A 14,987-nucleotide genomic window follows, 5' to 3' on the forward strand; every position below is an offset into this window, starting at 1 on the left:
GAAATATAACCATGAAAACTGTGCGTTTCTGATATATTCTCGCACGATTTTGTTCTACAAGATGTGAAAGAATGAACGGAATAACCACAGAATTAGAGAAACATACCAACCATCCTCAAGGAGTTGGAATAAAATACTTTTGAATATACTATTGAAGATTTTGAGCTTTTCAATAAGACGATATGATCAATTTCGTGAGAATTAGCAACAAATATATATTCAGCATATCTTCAAGGAAAATTCAACTTCCTAATAAAAATCATGAATAATGCTCAATGATCTATTTCACAAGTTACAAAATGCCCTCTTAAAAAAATAGATTTGAAACAATAAACCTTATACTTGACCACATATTTCTATTTCTGCTCTACTATAGAAATAATGAACAAATATCAAAGATGAACTTTGGTTTTCGAATGACTGTAATTGAAATATCAGTTTACCAGGAAAAGGCACGTTAACAAGTGTTCAACATCTTTTCATTACATATAAGTTTTGACACACATCTTTACAATATGATCACAGGATATAGAAAGTTCTACAAGTTTGGAAATGAATTATGTAATGTTAAGTACTATAAGAATGATTTGATGTGAGATCTAGTACTGTAGATAATAGTTCTTGATTGCGAAAAAATATATGAAGTCATTCTAATCTATGTAAAATTTAATGTGAATTTGATAGCTATCGATATTATTTGATTTTTGCAGATATATCCAAGCTATGTCATTATACCTCTTTGATTTCAAGAGGATATTCTGTATTGAATTGGATTTAAATCAAAGATTTAATATTGAATAATACTCTAGTCACTTTGAAAATACATTAAGAGTAATCTTTCAAGAACAATTTGTGTTATGTGGAATATTTATCACATCAAATTAAATGTATATTTATTAAAAACCCAAAAATTAACTCCCAATATTTCTTCTCTTTAGTAATAACATTCATTAGTATATAAATATATTGGCTGTTTTATGCATAAATGAATAAATTTATTCAATAGGAAAATTTTTCGCTCTAGCAGATATTCTTTCAGATAATAATCATCTGAAATGTAAATATATTTCAAAAATAAAAATAACTTCACATAATATGCATTGACTAACATTGATTAAAAAAGGATGCTCCTTTTTTGTTACATTCAATAAAAAATTGATCACTTAATTATTCAACAGTTTTGTCTTATATGATAAGCCAACATTAATTTAAAAAAAAACAAATCGATTAATTATACAAGTAGAAACAATAGTATTGATGAAATTAAAACTATTTTCAAAACCAAAATTTACCTCTCATGCCATCTTCAGGTTTCTTCTGGTTTCGGCGTTGTTGTGTTGTAAGCTCTGATAACTTCTGCTTGGGATACAGCACCACCTTCTTCTTGAGAGAATGCGAAACCATCTAATAACAGAAGTCACTATTATTATTACATCTATAAGCATCAAAGTAAGCATCAAGAAGTAGACGTGTTCACATCTGCTCTGATGAAATATTTAGTGGAAAAAGTGCAAATCATTAAATTCAATTTCAGTCTGAGTATTCGTAACAAAATCAAAATATAAGATCAGTTGATTTCAGAATTATGTCGGGTCCTCTAGAGTCTTGAGGAAGTCTGCGGATTTCATAATCAAATCAAATGACGACTGGACAACATATTTATCTTTGATAACAATTATAAACCAATGGACAACAGAGAAACAAGAAATGAACATTTTCAAAAAATTATTTTATTATCTAGTGATGAAGAGAGAGAACCAATAATAGAAAATCCTTGGCAAATTGTGAAACCTTGAAAAACATTGATTTTAGTCACAGAACCTAAAGGGTCTTGAAACAAACAATGTAGTTGAAATTTTACCACCAGAAAAAGAAAAGAGTATGGAATCATTCTGAAAAAGCTTTATCACATAATAGGTAAAAAAGATATCAAAAAACAACTTATGGATAAAAGTCAACAAGCTGGAATCATCATAAAAGTTAAAAGTAGGATAACTAAAGAACCTCTTAACATGTTTTGTTGATCTAGGGTCTGCACAAAACATAGACATAGACATAAACATAGACATTATTACTTCATGATTGTTGAAATTGAACCATCAAGAGGAAACAAAAAAATAGTACAATAACTTATATTTCACCAAGTTAATTATTGAAATTATAAGATTGAAGTGTCTGTCAGAATACCGAAGAACTTGGATAGGCTACAAATCATTTCATTTCTACACTCCAAACAGCTTCTCAACTAACTACCATGGAAGAAAGACCCCAAAATGATTGCTTCAATTTTTCGATCTCAATAGCTGTTAAAAGAAAAGAAAAAGATGAAAGATCTGGGAAAAAAAACCTTTATATACAGAACAGTTATCAAATCCATAGGGGATTATGGCTTTGAACAATGGAGATACGCCAGCAAATAAAAAAAAAAGTATCATTCAAAGAGCTCGTTCAAAAAATTTTTTCGTCTTGACACTGTATGATGATCTGAATATGCTTTATGCTGAAGACGAGAAAAAAAAACAATGTGAGGATATAACTGGCTGGAATCACAAACAAATCTCTCATCCAGCCACTTTTGGAGCAATATTATTAGGTTCTTAATTTAATTTATTCAATCAGATCTCAATACAATCTTTCCTATAAATTAACAATATTTGTGAATCTCGCATGACCAGGCAGATGATGATAAAGAGGTCTTCTCATTGAACCAGTCCTCAACACAATAAATGGGGTGTATTGAAGTCCTTTGCCAACTAATAGTTTATAGAATACAATGTACTTTGATTGCTAATAAGTTTATAAAAAAATCTATAATTATTTCTACCTGATCCTTTTTTGATTTTAGAAAGGTTAGAGATGATCTAAATTGAAAATAAACTAAATAGAGTTAAAAAATGCACTTATTAGTAAAAATTCTGTTATTCTAACCAGTGAATAATAAAAGATACCCTAATAATGTTAGTTACTACTACAAAATTATGATACATAAGAGAAACTACATCTTATTGACGAATTTTCAGAAAAAAAACTTTGAAAGTTATATTTGTATTTTTAAACTTCAATAACGTTATATAATAGTTTATTATTATATACCAACTACTTCAATAAATTTAATTAACACATGATTTTAAAGGAATTCGATGTATATACATTTCATTGAACGATTAACATTTCAACTGCGAAGAAGCCTCTTGCGTGTTTCTTATTAGCCTTTATTGCTTAAAGCGTGTTGTGTTCATTCTTCCAAACAAGTGCCCTTGTGTAAGTAAGCACTATGATTAGTGATAATGATTTTTTACCGTTTGATCGTAGATCTTAGTATGCCATGTTTCGAACTATGGTAAAATGCTTGAGAAAGTTAGTATTAAAGCTTCGGTAGAACAGACTACGGATGATCACAATTCACTTCTACAAAGTTAGACCCTAACCTCATGGAATCAAGCTTCTTCTAGTTAGTTTTGTATCAAAGAGAACAATCTGTATACGACACCAGAATGGGGACAACTATGAAGAATGTATTTGTATCATTCAGTAGGTTCGTTTGTCTTTTTTAAATGATCTTGTTGAGTTTAAATATGAGCGTATGAACAGCTCACCAAATGTCTGTAATTTTTGAATTTTGAGCTGATAAAGATCTTAAACGATTGGGTTCGACTCACAGATGATGAATCCAAAATAAACCCTTGAACGTGACGTCCTAGAGATTTTAAAATTTCAGAACAATTTGAGTATCGAAATATCCTGTTTAAATTCCTTATTGGGCAAAATCTGAGCCATGCCTCTTGTGAGACTATTTTTTCTCCACAAAAAAACTTGGCGTGATGTTAATTGCGACATGGCCTACTAAGGTCTTGTAACAACGTGGATATCCCATACTCACGGCTAAGTTCCAGGTCGATATTGTCGGATCTAACAGATTTCCTGGTCAGCACATTCCTCAACAGACGGGCAGTCTCCGTAAGTCTGTAAACATCACTATCTCTCTCTGTCTAGCCTATATACAGCTTGTTCATGTTATTCAGAAAAAAAATCAGTCGTTTTAATCCTGAACAAGGTGCTTGGGGATGAGACACTGCCATGCGTTTGGGTAACGTGAAAACGGACATAAGAAGCACTACTACATTTATTATAAACAGGAAACACGGCCAAGATGCACACGAAATGGATAATTCGTATACTTACATGTTGCAATTTGCTCCAACGCATGCATTGTTCTTGCAAAACAAACAACACATTAATACAACATAAAAACATTTAACGCTCTAAGTGGATCAATAACCATTGGGTCATAACAAAACATATTTTTTTCCACCGAATAACAATATTATCGAAAAAACTTGAAACCCACAATATAGTCCAACTAAAGAAAAAGCATGAGAAATGATAAACCACACACCTTCAGAACTAATTTGAATGAATCAAGTAATTAAAATCTAAGCCTCTAATTGAATAAATAGAAGTATTAGATACAGATCTGGTCAAAGAGATAATTTATTTGTGATAACTTTGTGCGAAAAGAGAAGTATAAAATTTATAACAGATACAGGAAAACAACAGTAGTTGCTACTAACAGGCTATTTGACATGTGTGTAATTTGCATTTTTGTTCCTTTGCGTTTAATGTTATAATGAAAATTTCGACTATTTCTATAATAAATCATGTTGATTATTTTCATTCGAACAGATTCATTTTTCATAAAGCCCTTGATTATTCTTACTTCCAACTAACGTGACTGATGCCATGTTGCTTAAATTACACTTTAGCGGTCTTTTCAAATTTTACTTTTTTCATTGTGAAATTTTATGTGAATGGAAAATATCAACTTTTTATGTGCTGAATAAACATCACGCAACAATTTGAGAGGATTTGAAGCATTATGTCAAATAGTCTATTATAAGAAGTTTGAAGATTACACTTCAAATATAAATACAAAAGAATTGAAAAAATAGAAATGTTCTACAATGACCTACACCTAAAGGAATGTAAATTCATTTTAAAAAGAAGGATAACTAAAAGAGAATAATTCATAACTTGAAGAGGAATTAATAACCGAAATGAAATGAAAATAAATAATGTTAAGTTTATAAATTTATCTGTCAATATCTATCCTCTTTGCGTAGGTCTCTTAAAATGCTGAATTAACAAGTAATAACTAGGTATATTCTTTACAAAAATATCACTTTGCGCTTTCATAACAGAGTTTTCTATCTACAAGAAACACAGACCAAGAAGAGAACCATGATTAAAGTTCCAACGGAATCTGCTAATGTTCCTGTTTCCATTTTACCATGTGCGTTGGATTAGCTTGGAGTTACAGTGCTTTGCCACCGGAGTCCAATTACAGTACTGTTAGGAAATATAATGCATTGCAAATCTAGTATGATTGTTAGAAAGAACACCACTCCCATCTAACTAGGACACACCATCAAACCAAAAACCGCCTAAGAACCAATGCAGCTCTAAAGTCAGCACAAACACTAGGTATAGCATGCTTTCAACAATGCTGTGTACCACACTAGGGATATAGTTATAAATTCTTCCTTGAGTCCACCGTGTTTTTATCAGATCGAATACAGTTAGATACAATTTTCACCAAATCATCACCAACATCAACTAATAAGTTTTTAGATCTGTGAAATAACAAAATCGACCTATTTAAAAAAATCTATAGATATGAGATTTCAACAGCTGAAAATTGTTTCAAAAATTGTTAATTGCATATTTATACGGCTTTCAAATATTGTATCTACTGAATCAATCCAAGGGTTAAAGATAAGATTAAACACGACACATACTGTATTCTATTATTTTTTTTTCAAATATTAGTTAGTTCATTACTTAATAACCATTTTATCACAAACACATTAAATTTATCACATGTTTTTTTCAGATAAGCAAAAAGCACATGCAACATAAAACAGATACTTGAGAACTAAAGTTAGAAGAGTTTTTAAGATGAATGTAGGAAGAAGAGATCACAAACTACGTTAATTTTGTTGTCAAAAATTGAAAGGGGCTACCTGAACAATTAAGGTGATATAATCTGAAGAACATTCAGTGAACATCATTTCAGTATCAACTAATAAAGTTTTCAGATCATTTCAAAACTAAACATGAAAGTGAAATTGTTCGTGTGTAAACTCTTTGTGACCTCTATTCAAGCATTACAAAATTCAACGTTCTCATTACAGCCTGATATTGTTTTTTGTTGGTAACAAGTAATATCACGAAGCTTCCGAATTTACTTTTGTTCATGTGGAAATTACTCAAAAGTCTTATCTACAGGAACAAATTAGGTATGATTCGATTTGTAGAAATAAATATATAAATTAATTTAAATAAAGAAATAGGCTATTTGACACTTTAAGAAATTTGAAGTAAATATGCTTTTTGTGTCTGATACATTTTTTACTATAGAACGGTTATTGAAAACTTAGAGCATTCAAAACAACATTGAATTATAATTTTTACAATGCAATATTATTAATGAACAACAATGAAAACGACTTCGAATTAGATATTCAATTGTTTATACTTCCAAGTGACGTCACTGAACCCACATCGCGTAAAATTGTCTTTTAACAGCCTCTTTGAATTCTAATAATAATAATAACTTTATTTTCTGACCTTAAATCAGATTGATTTTTTTTGCGAAATATGTATGTGAATCAAAAAAATCTACTTTTCAACTACACTGATCAACAATTGCTAGGGATCACTTATGAACTTCTCTTCATTTGTCGCGTCGCGGCTCAATAGATCACTGAGAGTTGCAACAGGAGTTCTAATTTCGAACCAGACTGTAAGACGACGACTACATGTTCGTGGTTTGAGAGCACGTAGGAGGGTACAACATTTTGAATAGGGAACACCGGGTTCATCGACGGCAATGGGCTGAGGAGCACCGCAATTGGATACTTGAAGATTGGAGCCGATATATTCAACTATGTAGTGGCAAAGAGGACAGGGGAAATAAAAATCCTTAATGGGATGCCGACGTTTCGACCTTTATTTCTGGTCTTTTTCAAGGCTGGAAACAGAACGACATTGAAAATATGGGGCGTAACATAGTTGAATATTTAAAGTCAGGACACGAATACCAGTGATGATTGGAGCCGATGTTTATTTACGGATGAGTCTAGATTTCGTTTGGTCAACTCCGATGGACGTATTCTTGCTTGGAGGGAAAGAGGTCGAAGGTATGCAGAACAGTTTATGGTACCCACAACAGCTTTTGGCGGAGGTTCTATATGTGTATGGAGAGGCATTTGTTTGAACCAACGCACAGAGTTGGTTGTTCTGCAGAACACCACCATGACCAGCTAGAGATATCACGATATGATTATTGAACCCATAATTGTTCCGTTTGCGGCTGCCGTGGGCGAGAATTTCATTTTAATTGACGATAATGCCCGTCCACACCGTAGTCGTCTGCTTAATGAAGCGCTAGAAACTCATGCTATTGATAGGATGGACTGACCAGCTCGCTCTCCAGACATGAATTGCATCGAACATGTCTGGTCTGAGATGTCTAGACAATTTGCAACCTTAGAACAACCGATCAATGACCTGGAGGACCCTTCTAACGCTTTACGGGATATTTGGACGAATTTGCCCCAAAATTTTATAAATCGTTTGATCGAAAGTATGCCTCGTAGGGTAGAATGCTTGGTAGAATGAGTCCGTGGGGGACCAACTAGGTACTAGCTTAACCGAAACTTCAGCCTTCTTGTGGTTTCATCATAAAATTTTTATGTTATTCAAACACAGAATTTTGAGTGTTCCTAATGAAGTCTTTTTTTCTCTCCAACTTTCCATTTTTTCATTCTTTTCTCAAGTGAACCATATTATCAACTGAAAATACTCTGATATCTGACTAAATTTATAATCTTGGAGCGAATATTTCAGAAATAAATTTAGAACAAGTAAGTGATCCCTATCAATTGTTGAGCAGTGTATATCTACTTTTTCACTCAACATATACCACTGAATAATTTAGAAGGATTTGCAACATCTGTCGAATAGCCTATTTGGTGTTACCAATAAATATTCAATAACATGGATCATCCGAAGGCTTTTTAATTAAAGGTATGGCATAACGTTGAACCTTGAGAAAGATAGGCTTTTGAGAGTATTTCAACTTTTCATTTATTCATAATGAAAATTCAATATTATTTTGATATGTTATCCTTGAAGGACAAAAATGTATCTTCATTCAACTTGCATTCATCCTTAAAAAAACAAATATGAATCTTGTGGATGATCTCAAAAATGAATGAGCAAATAATCTCAAAAACTCATCGCGAAGAAACTTCAAAGATTATGAATCTAAAATCTAAAATTACTTACGATCCTTTGGGATCTGTTCGACTGAATGCTGAATGCTCGGAATGTCGAATATCCGTCTCTCTGACCTTATCGGTAAAGGACTTAAATATGGTGTTATCGATACTAAAAAAAAAACAATTCATTAAAAACGTGAATTATTTTTCGTTATAAAAATCTATTTACACAGGATGAACGAGTGTGTTTCGCTTAAAACAGGAAGGAACAATCTGGGATATTTCTGGAAGGTACGGAAGGTTGCAACGTTCCTGGAAAGTCCAAAACGATAAATGGGTAAGCTTGAAAATCATACATTAGGAACGCCGGAAATACTTACATTTTGACCAAGAAGTCAGGCAACATGGTAGCCGTTGGAACCAAGAATAGGGACAACCAAAATGTGGCGCTAGAGAACATCATCAGATACATGCCGGTCATAACGCATCCTACCGGTAACAGTGGCCAAAAATGGCTAAAAAGAAAACGATCAGTCTCTAGTTCAAAAATATCACAGTTTGGAGATTCAGTAACAGGCCAATTGAAAAGTCCCCGGTCTACCATAGTAAAAAACAGGAAAAAGTCGCTGGGGATCAGATCTGGCGAATAAGGTGGATGCAGAAGCAATTCGAAGCCCAATTCATGCATTTTGCCATTGTTTACATTGATTTGTTACACGGCGCATTGTCTTGATGAAACATCACCTTTTTATCTTCAAATGGGGCCGTTTTTCAACGATTTAATCCTTTAAACGATCCAATAACGCTATTTAATAATCGTTGTTGATGGTCTGGCCCTTTTGGAGGTAATCAATGAATATTATACCTTGCGCATCTTAGAATACTGATGCCATAACCTTGCCAGCTGACTGTTGTGTTTTCCTCGCTTTGATTCGGTTCATCGTGTAGTCCACTCAGCTGACTGTCGATAGGATTCTGGAGTGAAATGATGGAGCCATGTTTCATCCATCGTCACATATCGACGCAAAAATTCAGGTTTATTGCACTCAAACAGCTTCAAACACTGCTCAGAATCATTAATACGTTGTTGCTTTTGATCGGTTGTGAGCTCGAGCAGTACCCATTTTGCACACAGCTTTGTCATGTACAAATATTCGTGAATATTGAACATTGTGAAATAACTCACTCTGCTATCTCGATCAACTTCACTTTACGATCATTCAAAATTATTTTGTGAACTTTATTTTCGGTGACAACCTCTTTTGGGCGTCCACTAGATTCGCCGTCTTCGGTGCTCATTTTACCACGTTCAAACTTAGCATACCAATCAATGATGGTTGATTTTCCTGGTGCAGACCCCGGAAACTCTTCATCAAGCCAAGATTTTGCTACAACTGTATTTTTTCCCTTCAAAAAGCAATATTTTATCAGCACAGGAAGTTCTTTTTTTTCCACATTTTTTCAAATGACAAATGTAGCTATAGTCCGGGAGCCAGGTGCAAATTTGGTTGATAATTTCCTCTCGAGAGATACTTGGTGAGATGCATCAGATAATAGTAATAAAAAGCCTCGTGAACGTCAGCTACGACTCGGTTGGGGGGGAGAGCGGCGGCAGCCCCCCAAACACGAAGAAAAAAAAACATTCAGACATTTCCTCCCAACTGAAAATTTGTCAAATTGTAGCTAACCCAATATCTAGACGAAAAAATACAATCAGCTGGCTATAGCATGGTGGATTATACGTCAGCTGGTGCCTCAAACATGAAAAAAAAATTATATTTTCAATGACAGCTCTGACAGCGACTCTGATACTGAATCAGAGAGTGGAAGTAACTAAATATTATTGTGCAACATGTGGAGAAAGTCCTTTTCTCGCGAGTGTGGCACTCTCTGATTCATTATCAGAGTCGCTGTCAGAGCTGTCATTGAAAATTTTTTTTTTCCATGTTTGAGGCACCAGCTGAAGTATAATCCACCATGCTATAGCCAGCTGATTGTATTTTTTCGTCTAGATATTGGGTTAGCTACAATTTGACAAATTTTCAGTTGGGAGGCAATGACTGAATTTATTTATTTTTTTTTCGTGTTTGGGGGGCTGCCGCCGCTCTCCCCCCCGGCAGAGTCGCAGCTGACGTTCACGAGGCTTTTTATTACTATTACCTGATGCATTCTACTAATTACCGTTTGAGAGGAAATTGGTCATGTAACTCATGTATATCTGTTACTGGCTCCCGGACTACTACTCTCACATCGCAATATCCCACAAACTAATGGTCGGACTTCTGTCAAATTTTGACACGTATCGTTTGAAGGTTGGCACTATCTAAAAATTATATGGATTTAATACTAGCACCGCCATCTGTGCATCAGACCGGGGACTTTTCAATTGGCCTAATAGCATGGAAGGTAGAGATAAGAATAATAATCTCTTATGGTAGAACCACAGTAAAAGGAATGTATTCTTTATTAATTAATTTGGGGGAATTTGGGACACCCGATATAAGCTTTATATACCTGTATATAATAATGAACGTGAACCATAGGACAATCGAGCCCCAGATGGCAGCATGGGTTAACCACGTCCAAGCGTTGATCACAAGACTGGCTTTCAAACACACAGTAATTATCACAAACTGAAACCAAAAACCAATCTTAAGAAAGAACCGAGAGTAACATGCCACAAAGAACTCACCGTATACACGAAATTTCCGAACACAAGATATCCACCATCCTTTCCGTTCATCCACAGGATGTCCTGGCTACATATGAACATCGTGATCCAGAACAGCAGGGCGGAGTGCGCCAGACCGTTGAAAACCCAAACCCAGAAGACTCTGACGTTGAACAATTGGCCAAGCTGCGAAGGCCTGTACAGTTTGGGGTACAGCAGCATCTTGTCGTCATTGCAGGGTTTGTCGAACAGACCCATGGCCAGGGGTGGCAGCGCGGTGAATAACACATTGTACATACCTGAAGGTAGAAATTCAAAAGAGTATTTGTTATTCATTGTTAGTATTAACAATGTTACAGAAAGTTAAAGCAATTTCATATTCAAAATAGTATATTCTAAAACAAGTTGCAGAATGGGCTCCCATTCCAACACGAATGCGAAAATGCGAAATTCGAAAACGAGCGACGAAGGAGCGAGTTTTGGAATGCATGAGTGTTGGAATTTTATTTTTCAATAGGTAGCAAATTTTATTATCCCAGTTCTTTTAGTATTCACCTTCAATTCATAAAAAAATCTAAATATCTCAAAAACGGTAAGTTTCAACCATATGAAACTTTGTACAAACTTGGGTTCATTCATCCATGCAATCTGAAAATTCAATAAAAAAAAAGGTGTTTCATAAGTAAAAACATATGCTAGACCATTCACACATTTTTGGCATACTCTGGGTATTTCGAAACAATTTGAGAATGTAGCTCTAATGGAGACGAATGATACTGTGTCGAAAAAAAATCGAAAATTTTTTAATGGTGGATTTATGCACCGTACCTAAGAACTGAGGACTTAAGAACTATGAACTAAGAACTAAACCTAAGAATTCAGTGGCGTTTATGCACTCTCTTGTTAGTTCTTAGTTAAGGCATGCGCACGTGCTCGAACTACTTTCTATACTTTGATGTTTGACATTGATATTGATTGTGAAAAATTTAATTTAATTTTTTCAGATACACCTAATACTTTTCATCGATAAACACGAATAAAGAACATAAAATGATAGAAACTGGTTCTCGTTAATATTGAAATTCTATGCGGCGCACGTGCACTTCTATATTTTACTTGAGCCCTTAGTTCTTAGTTAACAGTTGGCCTGCTAGTGTTAGTTCTTAGGAAACGTGCATAAACGCCCTCATTGATTTGTTAGCGTTCAATTCTCAGGTCTTAGTTCTTAGGACTGGTGCATAAATCCGCCATAAGAGGTTTGTTAGGGTTAGAGGTTAAAATAATTGATATCTTAGGTTACCTATGGACCACTGCTCGAACAGTATCTGACCCGACCAGCCGGAATAGATGGCGTACCACAGTTCGATCACGTACAAACAGATGTTCTTGTAGAAACTGTACAGGATCAGTTTGCACATCCTCGAGTAGTTCCAGGAACCGTGGACCAGCAGTAGTCTCAGCAGGAATCGGAACTGCGCTATGCTGTAGTCCGACGCGCAGGCAGCCTGCAATCCTTCCATGCCCGAGATACCGACGCCCACGTGCGCCTTCTGGATCATGGCGACGTCGTTGGCGCCATCCCCTATCGCCAAGGTCACCGTGTTGGTGTACTTGGTGACGTACTCCACCACCTCGGCCTTCTGCATGGGCGACACCCTGCAGCAGATCACCACTTTGCAGTTGATGCACAGTTTCAGGAAGTCGTTGCGCAGTTCACAGCTCAGGGCGTACTTCAAGGTCTTTCCGTCGACTATAAGGGCAGTCTCTTGGTGTTTGCCTATCGGGTCCCCCAGGTCCATCAAGTGCTTCAGGATGGCCTCTCTGGTTGTCTAAAAGCAATAGCCAATATCAATATAATGAAGTGTTAAAGTCTGTAGGTTCAATATGTAATAGGTGTTTTTTTTTCGAGGTATATAACTTTGAGTTGGCATTACTGTTCAAGATGGCGACCGATTTAACAGCTGTCGAGTAATTTATTCTCAGTTTGGTTTGGCAATTCATCATGAATAGACTCACGCCTGAACAACGCTTGCAAACAGTGCAATTTTATTTCGAAAATAATGGTTCTGTGCGAAATACGTATCGCGCACTACGTCCATTTTATCGCCGACAAAATCGATGCGATGAAGCGCACTTCTGGTTGAATGGCTACGTCAACAAACAAAACTGCCGCATTTGGAGTGAAGCTAATCCTCAAGTGTATGTCGAAACACCGTTAAATCCAGAAAAACTGACTGTTTGGTGCGCTTTATGGACTGGTGGAATCATTGGTCCGTACTTCTTCAAAAACGATGATGGCCAGAACGTTACAGTCAATGGTGATCGGTATAGAGCCATGATTACTAATTTCTTCATTCCTGAATTGAACAACCATGATGTCCAGGAGCTGTGGTTCCAACAAGACGGCGCAACATGTCACACAGCTCGTGCCACAATCGATTTATTGAAAGGCACGTTTGGTGACCGCCTAATTTCACGTTTTGGACCTGTGAATAGGCCTCCAAGATCTTGTGATTTAACACCGCTAGACTACTTTCTGTGGGACTATGTATAGTCATTGGTCTATGCGGATAAGCCACAAATCCTTGACCATTTGGAAGAGAACATTCGCCGTTTTATTGCCGATATACGGCCACAAATGTTGGAAAAAGTCATCGAAAATTGGACGTCCAGATTGGACTACATCCGAGCCAGACGTGGCGGTCATATGCTAGAAATCTTATTTAAAATGTAATGTCACAAGATTATCTTGCGGATAAATAAAATTCATGTCAATCGAATAATCCATCGTTGTTTTATTGCAATTTAAAGTTCTATAGCTCTAAAAAAAAACCCCTTTATTAGGTATACAACTTTGCTTCCGTCATTTTGCAATAGATAGGCTGTAGCGGTAAGTTGTAGACGAAATAAATAGATCGTAGATGTCATACAATAAGCTTAGGTATTTGTAAACATAACATCATCGAAATATTAGTTGATTTGAGTCTGCATCATAAAATTATTCCCGATTAAATCTTAGCTTACGAGCCGAATTCATTTGCGGGAGTTTTAATTTTCTGCTTTAATATGAAGAAATCTTCGGCTGACGCTCATCGAATGATCTAATATACCTATGGTGAGGCCGTTATTAGTGAAAGAACGTGCCAAGAGTGGTTTCAACGCATCAAGAACGGTGATTTCGACGTCGAAGACCAGCATGGCGGTGGAAGTAAGACGGTTTTCGAAGATGCAGAATTGAAGGCATTACTTGATCAAGACTCGTGTAAAAAGCAAAAAGAATTGTAAGGATCATTGGGAGTAACGCAACAAGCCACTCCAAAACGCCTGAAAGTCATGGAAATGATTCAGAAACAAGGATATTGGGTGCCGTACGAGTTGAAGCTGAGAGATGTTGAACGGCGTTTGCATCGCATTGTGAATGAAGACGAAAAATGGTTTCGATACAGAAAATCTTGCGGCCCGGCTATGCTTTCACATCGACGGAAAAACCGAATATTCACGGTTCCAAGGTCATGTTCAGTATTTGGTGGGATCAGCCCGGCGTAGTGTATTATGAGTTATTAAAACCGACTGAAACAATCACAGGCGATCGTTATTGAACGCAATTAATGCGTTTGAGCCGAGCATTGAAAACAAACGTCCGCAATACAACGAAAGACATGATTTTACAGCATGACAATGCTCGACCCCATGTTGCGAAAGTGGTCAAGACATACTTGGAAACGTTGAAATGTGAAGTCCTACACCACCTGCCGTGTTCTCCAGACGTTGCTCGGACTTGTTTCTATCAATGGCACACGGCCTGGCTGACCAGCACTTCCGGTCTTATAAAGAAGTAAAAAATTTGATCAATTCATAAGATGACCAATGCGGGATTCGTACACTGCCCGAAAGAAGTGGCCAGCGATAGACAATACTTTTAATCATGAATGTATAATCAGTTTTTCACTCGAATTTCGGAAAAAAAACGGCGGAACCAAAGTTGTACGTCTAAGTAACACCTCTTTAATCCAAAAGTAGCAATTTATTTCAAC

At 35.8% G+C, this 14,987-nt stretch overlaps 1 protein-coding gene across 21 annotated transcripts in view; it reads right to left on the reverse strand.

The window, feature by feature from the left end:
- Positions 1-266: 266 nt before the first annotated feature.
- LOC123684671 (probable phospholipid-transporting ATPase IA) overlaps positions 267-14,987 on the reverse strand; it is a 52,855-nt gene continuing 38,134 nt past the window's right edge. For 9 of the 21 annotated variants that reach the window (XM_045624017.1, XM_045624013.1, XM_045624016.1 and 6 more), the window contains 8 exons: positions 12,254-12,782; positions 10,975-11,252; positions 10,797-10,915; positions 8,663-8,797; positions 8,512-8,594; positions 8,350-8,451; positions 4,183-4,214; positions 267-1,404 (listed from right to left, as the gene is read on the reverse strand). In XM_045624017.1, the coding sequence (XP_045479973.1) occupies positions 1,276-1,404; positions 4,183-4,214; positions 8,350-8,451; positions 8,512-8,594; positions 8,663-8,797; positions 10,797-10,915; positions 10,975-11,252; positions 12,254-12,782 (1,407 nt within the window). In that variant the 3' untranslated portion in view covers positions 267-1,275. The other 12 variants (XM_045624027.1, XM_045624024.1, XM_045624023.1 and 9 more) reach the window with 11 other exon arrangements.

The sequence above is a fragment of the Harmonia axyridis genome, chromosome 7, assembly GCF_914767665.1.
Source record: "Harmonia axyridis chromosome 7, icHarAxyr1.1, whole genome shotgun sequence".
NCBI classification, from domain to species: Eukaryota; Metazoa; Arthropoda; class Insecta; order Coleoptera; family Coccinellidae; genus Harmonia; species Harmonia axyridis.